General features: G+C 46.1%; 3 protein-coding genes across 4 annotated transcripts in view; 2 read left to right on the plus strand and 1 right to left on the minus strand.

Moving 5' to 3' along the window:
* LOC140680884 (uncharacterized) overlaps positions 1-13703 on the minus strand; it is a 421560-nt gene that overhangs the window by 385018 nt on the left and 22839 nt on the right. The window lies entirely within an intron of this gene.
* Positions 1-13703, plus strand: part of LOC140680909 (uncharacterized) — a 692735-nt gene that overhangs the window by 112036 nt on the left and 566996 nt on the right. The window lies entirely within an intron of this gene.
* On the plus strand, positions 11485-12417 carry LOC140680992 (olfactory receptor 14J1-like). Its single transcript, XM_072919899.1, has one exon. It carries the CDS (start codon positions 11485-11487, stop codon positions 12415-12417), a length of 933 nt encoding a protein of 310 aa, XP_072776000.1.

Raw genomic sequence — 13703 nt, forward strand, 5'->3', positions numbered from 1 at the left:
ATTAGGGTTATATCTCCGAACTGATGCACAAATGACAATAGGAGCAGATAAGGTGAGAGAAGCGATGAGGTTAGTGAGAACGGCTATAGACAGAGTAAAGGATGGTACAGGTGTTCCAATGTACATGGGAATTAAACAGGGCAGAGAGGAATAGTTTGGGAGCTTTATTGACAAAGCCGCGGCAGCAATAGAAAGGGCTGGAGTACCGGAGTACATGAAAGGAGCTTTGTTAAAACAATGCGCATTGCAAAACAGTAATGAAGAAACAAAGAGAGTATTAGCTACCTTGGGGGCTAATTGGACAATAGAAGAGGCATTAGAGCACATGGCACTACAACCTACAGGACAGCAGGCATTTTTAGTGAATGCTATAAAGGAATTAGGAGTAGGGCTACAGAAACAGGCATAATCCACTCAGAATCAAGTGTTAGCTGCTCTTGCGCCACTCCGTGCGTCCACCATAGCACCCGCTGCCACTAATGACAGTCTGCTTTCATCTTTTAAATGTTATCGATGTGGAAAAGATGGTCATACGCGAAGGAACTGCCGAGCCACTGGAATTTGGTGTCAAAAATGTCAATCCGGCAATCATAATACCTCAGCTTGTAGACGGCGATCGGGAAACGGACTGAGGAGCGCGACCAGCAGCCGCGCCCCGATACAAATTGCTGCTGCAACATCTGCACCGGGACTTTACAAACAGCCACCGCAGGGACCGGGACTTTACAACCAGCCACCGCAGGGAGCTTGGGACTCGACCTGGAAGCAACAATAAATGTTACTCTCATGACCACCTGTCCTGAGAAAATTCCGACTGGCATCAAAGGACCACTTAAAATAAATGGACAAAAATATGGAGCACTAGTTACTAGGACGTTCGTCAGTAACCATAATGGGACTTTTTATATTACCAGGAGTCATTGATGCGGATTACAATGGGGAAATACAAGTGATGGCACATACACCATTTCCACCTTTAAGTATCAAGAAAGGGCAGCGAATTGCACAATTAATTCCTCTGCCGCAGATGACAAAAGGCATCAGCCCGAGAAACAATCAACAGCGAGGAGATAAAGGTTTTGGATCTTCTGGTATTGTCATGCTATCTGTGGATCTTAACACCAGACCCAAAAAGACAATTCAAATTACTTATGACAATCAATCAATCACTCTTTCAGGACTGCTTGATACAGGAGTGGATACAAGCATAGTATCCCCAGACAACTGGCCTGCACACTGGCCACAGAAGGCGACTACAGATATGGTAACTGGAGTTGAAGGTTTTACCCTGGCACGAAAAACTCCACTTGTTACTATAGTCATTGATGGTCAACAATTGTCTGCTGTTTTTTCTATTGTTGCCTTACCCTCTGCTGTTCAATGCTTGATTAGAAGAGACATACTGGCTCAATTAGGAGTGGTTTTGTCTAATGAACACCCTTTCGGCTAATTGCCATTGCTTGGACCTTTCCCATCCCACTCACCTGGGTCACAGATACCCCAGTAGTGGTTAAGCAGTGGCCTTTAAAAAGGGAAAGTTTGCAACATGCCCACGAATTAGTAGAGGAACAATAGCAGGGACATTTGAAACTGTCTACTAGTCCGTAGAACACTCCTATTTTTGTAATTAAGAAGAAATCAGGCAAATATCGACTGTTACATGATCTCAGAGCTGTCAATGATCAGATGGAAGCCATGGGAGCATTACAACCTGGCCTACCTAATCCTTCCATGCTGCCTCAAGATTGGCCACTACTAATAATTGACTTGAAAGACTGTTTTTTCACTATTGCCCTGCATCCAAATGATACTAAACGTTTTGCATTTACCTTGCCAGCCATAAATAGAGGTGAACCAGACAAACGTTTTGAATGGACAGTATTACCTCAAGGAATGCGTAACTCGCCTACGTTATGTCAGCTATATGTAGATGCTGCTTTGCAACCTTTACAGGCAAAATGGCCAAAGACAATAATTTATCATTACATAGATGATATTCTGTTTGCCCAAGAACAGTCATTTTCAAATCAGCAATTAGAAGAAATTAAGTCAACACTTGCATCAGCATCCCTTGAAGTTGCATCAGAAAAAATTCAGATATCTGCACCATGGAAGTATTTGGGATGGACAATTACAGAGCAAGTGATTAGGCCTCAGAAGTTACAAATTGACGCCAACCTTACTACTTTGCATGATGCTCAGAAGTTGCTTGGTGATCTACAATGGCTGAAACCTATTGTTGGTATTCCTAACTCATTATTGGATCTATTGCGACCTCTTTTGCAGGGAACAGACCCTAGTACCCCAATTACAATATCTCAGCAGCAAACAATCGCCTTACAAGAAATCATTCAGTGTGTTGATACTAGATTTGTAATGCGTCGTGTTCCAGATCAGCCTATCAATTTAACTGTTTGGAGTACCTCCGAACATTTGCTTGGTGCATTAACTCAAATGATAAAGAAAACAGAGGAGATACGGGTTCTAGAGTGGCTGTCACCTCCATTGCAGGCAAAAAGAACCATCAGCTCAAAAATCAAGCAAATTGCAGCCCTACTGAAAAAAGGACGCTTAAGAATACTGGAGGTCACTAGCAGTGAACCTCAAATCATTCACTTGCCCATGAAAAGAGAAGATTTGGACTGGTATTTAGCAAGTTCGTCTGAATTACAGAAAGCCTTATTAAATGCAGGAGCAAAAGTAGAAACTGGACCATTAATTCCCCGTCAGTTGAATTAGCTGTCAGAATGGAACTGGATAGTAAAACCTTTGCGATCAGACACTCCGCTAGCAAATGCTATTACAGTTTTTACAGATGCAGGGAAGAAGTCCCGTAAAGCAGCAGTCACTTGGAAAGAAGGACAACAATGGAAACATGAAATCCTTGAAGCAGATGTCGCAGACAGTCTACAGACTTTAGAACTTTTAGCTGTAGTATGGGCTTTGAGCAAATTTCCAGGCCTACTGAATGTAGTTACTGATTCCTATTATGTTGCAGGTGTAGCGCAGCGCATAGAGGATGCTGCTATTAGGGAGGTTCAGAATAAACGACTATATTTGTTGCTTATACAACTCAAGAAAGCCATTGGAGAAAGAATAGCAGCGTACTGCATCATACACATCAGAAGCCATAAATGGAATACAGGTCTGGGAGAGGGTAATGCAAGGGCTGACAGGCTGGTGATGGCTCTTACAGATGGGCAAGCTATCACCAGAGCACGTCAGTCTCATGCACAATATCATCAAAATGCAAGAGGTTTAGCTCGAACTTTCAAGTTAGGGTTGCAGGAAGCCCGAGCTATCGTTAGAGCATGCCCCATCTGCAGTCATCATAATGGGGGCCTTGGTTTAGGCTGTGGGGTTAACCCTTGGGGGTTAGAAGCAAATGCTGTTTGGCAAATGGATGTTACCCACGTACCAGAATTTGGAAGACTGAAATATGTACATGTTACCATAGATACTTATAGTAAATATATTTGGGCAACTGCACAGACAGGAGAAAAGGCTTTACATGTAGTTAGGCACCTTACAAGTCATTTTGCTGTAATGGGCTTGCCAACAGAAATAAAGGCAGACAATGGGCCAGCCTACAGTAGTCAAAAGATGGCTAAGTTTTGCACAACATAGCAGATTAAACATGTAACAGGAATAGCAAATTCTCCTACTGGTCAAGCTATAGTAGAAAGAGCTAATCAAACATTAAAGAAGTATTTAGCAAAACACAAGGATGTTACAGATCCACATGAGAGACTGATGAAAGTTCTGTATGTATTGAACCATTTGTGTGTCTTTGGTGAAGAAAATACACCTCCAGCAGTCAGACATTACATTACACAAGAAACAAAAGATAGATTTGAGAAAAGAATGTGGGTCAGATATCGCGACCCAAAATCAGGATTATGGCAGGGTCCAGCTGAAGTGGTATACTGGGGTGGAGGTTACGTGTGTGTTTCCACACCAACAGGTACCTTGTGGGTTCCAGCCAGATGGACACGACCAGCCATAACTGATGGACAGTCCGGAGAGAAGGAGAGCCTATCGCCTACAGAGAAAACTAACACCTCTGCTGAAGGAAGTTGAAAAGGAACTTAATATAAAGTTTTTGTTTGACAGTGTTGAAGAAGTGACTGAATATCTCATCCCAACATTGCGGGATAAGTTTTTGTGGCCTTATCGGAATGATTGTATTTCATGTTTTGCTAGAGATCATTTTGCTTGGGTAAAAATTTATTGTAGTAGCTGTAACAAACAGTGGTGAGTTTATCAAACAAACTTTAGTAGGGGACTTTGGTGTCGCAATTGTAGTTTTGATTGGAATAGAGAATCGCCGCAGCAGGCATTAACGGCGATAACAGGAGATAACATCAGAAACAGCCTTGCTAGAATAGAAAATAGAGAAGATTTACAACTTAGGGAGTTAGCTTGGCAAGTACAACATTTTGCAAAAAGGATATTGACAAATCGACGCTCAGGTATATTAGATGCTCGCTGTAGCCATGATATACACATTCCTACTGCGTGGCAAATTCCTCCCAACCAATGGGAATATTGTTGCCATAAGTTTGCTAGGATTGCTAACCGTCGCCAGCACTACTACCGTAAAACATCCCAACATTAAGTCTTGGTTTCCCCGAAAGACTATGTGGATCTCACTAGCTCAAAAACTGAATAGAACAGACTTTTGTGTGTCCTTAGCCCAGCCAGAATCTCCTTTTCATACCTGTCTTATTGGAGCACCATTAAAAGAAACAGAGTACAACAGCCTAGTCACCCTACAAACAAGGCAACATTGTAAGAACAATATTACCTCTTGCCTTGAGGAATATGACTTATGGGATGATAAACTGCCTTTTAGTGACAAGCCTGATGAATTAGAAATACTAGGTTCACTACATGCTGCTTCATGCATTTATATTAACTCCAGTAGGTATGAGTGCAATGAGGGCAATGTTGCTTGGTGTAAAACAACACTCCCTACAGACATTTCTCCACAACAGAATGATTGGAAAAATCAATCCTTTTGGTGTTACTCTATCGCTCGAACCAAAACAAATCCAGCTTCAGGCACAATAATTCCTCGCCGCTTGCCAGCTGGAATCTTTTTAATCTGTGGGGACAGAGCATTCAGTGGTATTCCTCAACGGCCCACTGGAAGTCCATGTACGTTTGGACGTCTCACAATAGCATTCCCTAGCCAAAGCACTCTGCTAGGCCTATATAGCAATACCAGCCAGGTAATCACCACACGATGAAAGCACTCAACCATTGATGCTTCTTGTGATGATAATGTCAACCTGTTTAATCGCGCAAAGCAAGTGGTTGCCTCTATCTTTGTACCTGGTGTTGCTGCAGGACATGCTCTTTTTCAATTAGAAAAATTACAATGCTGGGTTGGTAAGCAAGCTAATGCCACGTCAGAGCTCTTGAGTTTATTAGCTACAGACATAGATACTCTTAGGCACGCTACATTACAAAATTGAGCTGCTATTGATTTTTTGTTGTTAGCTCACGGACATGGGTGTGAAGACTTTGAAGGAATGTGCTGTATGACCTTGAATAATAGTTCTGAGTCCATTCACAAGAAGATTCAGCAGTTACAAAAACATGTTCAGGTCCTACAAAGAGATGATACATTTTTTGGATTGTCATTTGAATCATGGGGTACCACCGGTTGGCTTAAACATCTTCTGCAACTTCTCATAATCGGATTGATAGTTGTTTTGCTTTTAATGCTCATTTTACCATGTATGTTTCAATGCTTACAAAAATCATTAATATCAGTTTTTGAGCGGAAATGGAACACAGCTTTGCTTGCTGCTAAAGAAAACGGGGGAAGTGTCGAGGATTTGGTTCAGGAAGGGTTAGCAGAAAAGGGACATAGCAAGATCAATTTATTGGAGCTGCAGACTCTGCAGATTAGAGACCCTGCAGACTAAGCAGTAGCAGCTTACTTGAACAAAGGCAGTCTTCTGCTAAAACAAAGGCAGTCTTCTGTTAGAACAAAGACAGCTTCAAAAGCAGGGTACCCTTGAGATAAGGAAGCCTGGATGAAACTGGCATGAAACTGGTAACGGCACGTAGAAGCCGGGACTTTGCATTACACGATACCCACAAAAATGTAGAAGTAGATACATAAAATCCTGTTGATGTAAGAATGATACAGCAATAATAAACCAATAAGGAGCTTGACTTTTGCAATATGTATGAACTAATTAAGAACTGTATTTAAGCAGCTGATGTATACCAAATAAACTGAGTTTGCAGATGATCAATCGATGTCTGCTTCTCCCGTCTCCGACAGGAATTTGTTTCTGTGTTCAGTTCAGAAGCTTCCACATCTCATGCAATGATATAAATCAAGAGTTCAATCAGTTCATGGAAAGCACCAGAAAAAGCTGGACCTCTCAGTGGATGGCTGAAAGAATCTGAAAAGGAGAAATGCAGGGAATGACTTGGTGGACTTTGTCTGGAAGAAAGGTCACTTTTTCATAATAATTTCTGTTAGAAATGGGAAGCTTGACTCAGCCAATATATCAAGCATTAATTCAATTAGTTATTATTATTTAGTAATTATTATTGTAATGTATGAGCAAAAACAGCACTGGGCACATTGGTGGGGGTTTTCCCCTCCAACTGCACACCGATTGTTGGGCTTGCTGGTATTTACTGATCAGATTCATGCATAGTCATAAGCTTTTCCCAGTAGTTTCTATTTTCCATTTTTATGCTAGCTTTCGGCAGTTTCTATTTCTACCTTTGAACGTCACAATTCTATACTTTTGAAGTGATATGTGGAATAAATAAATAGACTCCACAACTTGGGGTAGTTATGAAGTGGGTTTGTATTGCCAGTGCCCAGCACAAGTGAGATAGCTCTCCAAAAACTTGTGCCCCGATCCTTACTGTGACCCACACTTTTCTTCACAAAGGTGTTCCATATGCAATAATTACACAACCTTCCCATGCATATTCAACCCCTGGCCCCCCCTGTCCTCGCCTCTCATGCTAAATAGGTCTAGGCCCTTCTGGGCATGCGTGGTTTGCCATGGTGGTCTTGCGGGGGTCTCTGGTGGTCTCTTGAGGCTGAAGATCGTGGTCTTCTTCATGATTGAACTTTTGAATTCTCTCTGCACATGCGCTTTCAGTCCTTCGGTGCTTATCTGTGTACATCTGTCAGTCTTGATAGGCCTGGAGACAGGGAAGCTTCTTTATCTGGATTCTTTGCATCCTTAGGCATTGTTCTTTGTGTAATAAGCTTCAGAAATTTGCATTTTCTTATGCCCTTTGAACTATGGAAGAGATTTCTTAAGTAAAAGGCTGAAATTCAACACATAACTGTACAAGCTAAAATATAAATGCTTAATTCATTTTGTTAACTTAAGTGAACTGCAAAAATCTGTTTCAGAGGAACTTCACGATTGCAGATTTTTCCAGGCAGCTGTTATATGTGGAATGAAAAGCCATGAGATAACCGTTGTCTTGTGGAGAAGTCTCCATAACATTAACAAGAGGAACTTCTCTCCCTAAGTGAACTGAAGAAAGACTATTCTAGAGGTGGAAAACTGACAGAAAAATTTAGGTTTTGTCTCTTTATATTGTCAGGTTATAAGGAGAGAGGAAGTGGTCTCAATGTTTTGCTCTGATTCTTATTACTCTTTCTTTTAGTTACTGTTAATAAACTTTCCTCTACACCCTTTTACAGTTTTGATCCCACTTTGCCTTTCTCCTAATCCTATCTCACAGAGGGAAATGAGTAAGTATATTCTAGTGAGTGCACTGGTAATTAGCCAACACTGAACCCACCACGCTAATTGATGCATTGGCCGAGAAATCACAAAATGATGAACCAAAACTGCTACAGAAACTTCCTGAAGAACTGCCCCAGACAAGATGGAAATCAAGGCAGAGCCATGGTTTGTCAGGACTTGCTTGATCCTAATGAGCCCCGTGGTGCATTTGGAACTGAGCCCTGGAACCTCAGGGCCTGAGAGGAGATTGCACAAACCTTTCCAGAGTCAGAGACAGAGGAAAAACCCAAAGTGTCTCAAAGCATTTATGGGACCCACTGAGGTCCATTCCCAACACAGGCTCCTCATGGACTCCTTGAAGGAGAGAATTGGAGGCCAGGATGGCACAAAAACCTCTCAGAGACTCAAAATGGCACAAAAACCTCTCAGTGTGGAAAGGAAAATCCAAAGTACCCTGTCGGAATCTGTGGGTATTGGTGATTCCGAGATTGTAGAAAGTCTCTGTCTTTCTGCCCCGTTGCCAAAGAAGAAGCCATAGTTCGTCTGTGCTGTTTTCAAGGTTGTTTATTTTTGCTTATCTATAACAAGTTCTGCTGCCCTGCCGCAGGTCTGTCCTGCAGGGCAGTGTGTGGGGCTCTGCCCCTCAGTGGGATGGTACAAACATTATATACAAGAAATTACGTGTACTATATTTACAATAATGTGCCAATATCTATCATCTACGTTGAACAGTGTGTCCCCAGCCTAAACCAATAGAAAAATGCCAACATCACCAAGAACATGGAGGTAAGGAAGAAGAAGGAGGAAGAACAGGTTCAGGCCCACTTTCCTCCATCTTAGAACTCCTGACCCCCCTGTACAAAGTAAAACCCCCCTGTACAGGTGTTAAAACCCCCCTGTACAATACTAAAAAATTTTACCCTCTAATTTGTGACTACTTTTACTATACCATCTAACCCTCTGTGACTGCTTGTTCCACCTTCAAAGTTGGTAATTCATTCCATGGTTCAAACTCAAAATCACAGCTGTTCTCAGCTGCTTGCCAGGGTCTAAAATGCTTCTGACCAAGGCCTGGAACCTCTAAAAATGTCTGAGGGACATTTTGAGTTCCGACAGTACCCTACAAAAGTTGAGTATCTCAAAGTATTAATGAGCCCCACTAAGTGTCAGCACAAAGCTCTCAAGGGACTCGTTAAAGCAGATAATTGGGGCCATGATTGCACAAACCTCTCACAGAGTCTGGATCAAAAGGGAAACATCAAGTACCTTAAAAGAACTGAAGTACCTTGAAGCATTAATGAGCCCCACTGAGTATTGTTAATTACAAAGGCTCTCCAGGGACAAATTAGAGCAGATAATTGGAGGCCATGATTGCAGAAATCTTGCAGAAACTGCAAGGCCAAAGCTAAAGCTAAAGTCCTTTGAAAAACCTGCAGTCCCTGGGAGCATGAAGGAGCCCCCAGGGCCATTCCTGACCAAGGCTCCCCAGGGACTCCTTCCAGCAGATCCTTGAGGCCACTGGGATGTGGGCTAGGGGGGGATGCTGAGGGCAGGACCAGGGGGTGACAGTGCCCAGCCTGGCTGGGGCTGTGCCAGGAGGCCCCAGGGCCTCAGGACAAGGTGTCTCCTCCCAGCCCTTGGTGGCACAGACCCTGCTGTGCCCCAGGGCACCAAGACTTGGCTTCTCTTTGTCCCCACCTGTCATAGGTGCCTCCAGTTCTCTGCTCTGCCTGGGGCCTGGAGACACTTTCTCAGTTGTGTCCCTCAGTGGGACCCATTAAAAGTCCAAGAAACTTTGGAGTTGGATTCTGACTTGGAGTTCTGGAGAGGTTTCTGCAGCTCCCTCTCAGGGCCTGATGTTCAGGGCCTGAGCACAAAGCCCCAGAGGGTCATTAAAGTCCTTGTGCTGTGTCTGTGCTGCTGAGCTGGGCCGGGCTCCTGGCACAGAGGGTGATCCTGGTAACCAAGCAGAGCTTCAAAAGCACATTTCTCTTGCTGAGCAGCTCTTCTCCCAGCCCAGCAGGGCTGGGGCACTGCCTGCAGCCAGCCCGGGCACAGCACAGAGGCACAGAGAGCTTCAATCAATCAGGGCTGGGAAGGGGCTGAGAAGTGCCTGGGGCAGAATCACTGCCAGCCCTTGGCACAGGAACCTCTGGCTGCAGGACAATGCAGCTGCAGCTCCTGGAGTGATCTCCTAAAGCTGGAACATCCCAATGCCCACAGACCCTGTGAGTACAACTCTGAGCATTTCTGGTGCATGGCGGGTGAAATGCTCATAAAGCTCTGAGATGCTGAGGGGTTCTGATCAGTCATAGAATTTTTCCAACACAACGATCTTGATAAAAAGGCGGAAATTTCCTAAGACTTTTTATTCAGTTTCCTATTATTGGAGAGTGACAGGGAAGGGGGGTAAATATTAATGGTGGTTTATGAATTTTGACAAGTGCATGAGATATCCAAACTGTTATTTTAGTGATCAATAGGTTCACAAGTGATCCCTCATGTGCTTTCAGCCACTCTGCCCATGGACAGCACCAGCACCACCTTTGCTGGAGCCATCAGGCTCAGTCTGAGCTGTCCTTGCTGAAAGCTGCAAACAGAACCTGCCCCCAGCCAGTGCCCTGCAAACAGGCAGGGTTCTGTCAGGCCAAGGAGAGTGCACAGGGATTTGGGGTCTGGGAGTGCTGGCAGGGAGAGATCAGGCACAGGGAAACATCTGCAGGAGGAAAATCTCCAGGAAGCAGAGAGAAGATCAGGGAAGGAGAGAAAACAAAGCCCAGAAATGCTGAGGCAGGGGAGTTTAGAGATGTCCAGAGGATCCCCTCCAGTGCAGCCCCTCCCTCTGCACAAGCCCCCTCCCTCCTGTCCCCCAGCCAAGCCTCTGCCCTCAGGGCCGGGGCTCCAAGGTGTGCAGCCCCTCCTGTGCAGGCAGAGCTGCAGCAGAGCCGTGGGGCAGCTCTGCAGCCCCGGGCCCAGTTCCCTCTGCAGAGCACAGGGCTGGGAGCAGCTGCCCGGCACTGGGGGCTCTGGCAGGGGGCACAGCTGGCTCAGGGTGACACAGCTGTCCCCAGTGCCCGGCTCTGGGCAATGCTGGCAGTGCAGCCAGGGAAGGAGCTGTGTGTCTCTTCATCCAGTGCCATCAGAAGGACACTTGGAAGTCTCCCTGAAGTTTCAGTCCAAGCTGGGAGCTTCAATGCAGGGTGCAAACCTGTCCTAGAGCATCTCTGATTTATAAGATTGATGGGGAAAGGCAGAGGTGTTTTGACACTGAAAATGCTGCTGGGTAGGTGAAATGAGCAATGTGAGTCCTTGGCTCCAAATATGGAGCTGAGCTGTGGTGGATCCATCTGTCTCAGCTGTACCTGGGGGTTTGTAAGAGAAACATGGAAGTGTGAGCATCCTTAATTTGAGAAAATGAAAGCCCAGAGAAACTCCAAGCAGAATGAAGTGACAGACCATGTCTCCCCAGTCTCCACTCATCCTGTAGCCTCAGGGAACCAACTCTGCTCTCCTGGAGGGCAGCAGAAATGCTGGGCATTTCTGATATCCAAGAATAGCAGGAGAGACATAGGGGGAGATTAAATTGAAAACATCTAAGCTCTTAAACACAGAAGAATATCCTTGTGTGTCACAAAGGAGGGTGTATGGGAAATGGCTTTGATTTTGGTTACAGGTAACTCCTCCAAAACTTAACTATCCTTTTCTCTGAACAGGTGCCCATGTGCAGCCACAGCTAATGTCCAACAGCAGCTCCATCAGCCACTTCCTCCTGCTGGCACTGGCAGACACGCGGCAGCTGCAGCTCCTGCACTTCTGCCTCTTCCTGGGCATCTCCCTGGCTGCCCTCCTGGGCAACGGCCTCACCATCAGCGCCGTAGCCTGCGGCCACCACCTGCACACACCCATGTTCTTCTTCCTGCTCAACCTGGCCCTCAGCGACCTGGGCTCCATCTGCACCACTGTCCCCAAAGCCATGCACAGTTTGCTCTGGGGCACCAGGAACATCTCCTACACAGGATGTGCTGCACAGCTTTTTCTGCTTATCTTCTTCCTTGGAACAGAGTTTTCCCTCCTGACCATCATGTGCTACGACCGCTACGTGTCCATCTGCAAACCCCTGCACTACGGGACCCTCCTGGGCAGCAGAGCTTGTGCCCACATGGCAGCAGCTGCCTGGGCCAGTGCCTTTCTCAATGCTCTGCTGCAAACAGCCAATACATTTTCCCTGCCCCTGTGCCATGGCAATGTCCTGGGTCAGTTCTTCTGTGAAATCCCCCAGATCCTGAAACTCTCCTGCTCAAAATCCTATCTCAGGGAACTTGGGCTCATTGCTGTTAGTGCCTGTTTGGTATTTGGTTGTTTTGTGTTCATGGTTTTCTCGTATGTGCAGATCTTCAGGGCAGTGCTGAGGATCCCCTCTGAGCAGGGACGGCACAAAGCCTTTTCCACCTGCCTCCCTCACCTGGCCGTGCGCTCCCTGTTTGTCAGCACTGTAATATTTGCCTACCTGAAGCGCCCTTCCATCTCCTCCCCATCCCTGGATCTGGCCCTGTCAGTTCTGTACTCGGTGGTGCCTCCAGCCCTGAACCCCCTCATCTACAGCCTGAGGAACCAGGAGCTCAAGGCTGCAGTGTGGAGACTCTTGATTGGATGGTTTCAGAAACATTAAAATGATGGCCAATTTCTACAAATCACTTGTAACAAAAGTCATCTTTGATACTTCTTGTTGAATTAGTTGTTGGGAATTTTTTTCCTTTGTTTTACTTTTTTTCATATTGTCCACAATAAATGTAAATTTTTAGCCATTTGTCATTTTGTCTCCACCTTCCCTGTTGCCACAGACTGTGTCAATGAGGGGCTGTGCTCTTGATGGCTTTAAAGGAAATCAAGGATGTCCTAGCAGAGCTTTCTGCAGAGATGCCCTTTTGTTGCCTTCTCTGGAGCTGCAGCAGCAATGTCTGTGTGCAGAGCTGGGGGTAGATCGGTGCTGGCACAGCAGCTCTGGTCCTGCTGGCCACACAATTCCTGATCCAGGCCAGGAGCCATTGGCCTTCTTGGCCACCTGGGCACACTGTTGGCTCATGTCCAGCCTGCTGTCCATCAGTCCCTGCAGGTCCCTTTCTGCCTGGCTGCTGTCCAGTCACTCTGTCCCCAGCCTGTAGCGCTGCAGGGGTTGTTGTGGCCAAAGTGCAGGACCCGGCACTTGGACTTGTTAAGCCTCACCTTGTTGGGTTTGGTTCCTGGATCCAGCCTGTCCAGGTCCCTCTGCAGAGCCCTTCTATCCTCCAGCAGATCAACACCCACATCCAGCTTGGTGTCATCTGCAAAGATGTCCTTGGTTCCAAGGGGCCCTCAGTGTCACAAATTCCCTTTGGTTGCACCAGGCCCTGCACTGGTCTCCTTGGTTCCGTGGGGCCCCAAAAATGTGACAACGGACTCCTTGGTTCCTTGGGGCTTCACAGTGTCACAATGTTCTCGTTGGTGCCGCAGTTTCACAGTGGCCCCTTGGTTCCATGGGGCCCCAGGGTGTCACAAAGGCCCCATGGTCACATGAGGTCCCACACTGTCACAATGCTCTCTGTGGTTCCACAAGTCCCCTCAGTGTCACAATGGATTCCTTGTTTCCATGAGGCCACACAGTGTCACAACGGTGTTCCAGATTCCTTGAAGCCCCAGAGTGTCACAGTGGCCCCTTGGTTACACAAGGTCCTGCAGTGTCACAATGTCCCCTTGGTTCCATGAGGCCCCGCAGTGTCAGAATGGCCCCTTGGTTCCCCTGGGCCCTGGACTCTCCCAGTGCTCTCTTTGGTTTTGCAGTGTCACAATGGTGAAACCCCTCAGCTCCACGAGGCCCCGCAGTGTCACCATGGCCTCTGTGGTTCCACCAGGACCCAGTGTCACGGGGACTCTGTTGCCTTCATGAGAGACAACGGCGACCTGGTTGCAAGAAGACAG

The sequence above is a fragment of the Taeniopygia guttata genome, chromosome 30 (genome assembly GCF_048771995.1).
Source record: "Taeniopygia guttata chromosome 30, bTaeGut7.mat, whole genome shotgun sequence".
In the NCBI taxonomy this organism is placed as follows: domain Eukaryota; kingdom Metazoa; phylum Chordata; class Aves; order Passeriformes; family Estrildidae; genus Taeniopygia; species Taeniopygia guttata.

Excerpts from the sequence above, each read along its gene's own strand:
- LOC140680992 (XM_072919899.1), top strand. The coding sequence starts at position 11,485 with ATGTCCAACAGCAGCTCCATCAGCCACTTCCTCCTGCTGGCACTGGCA.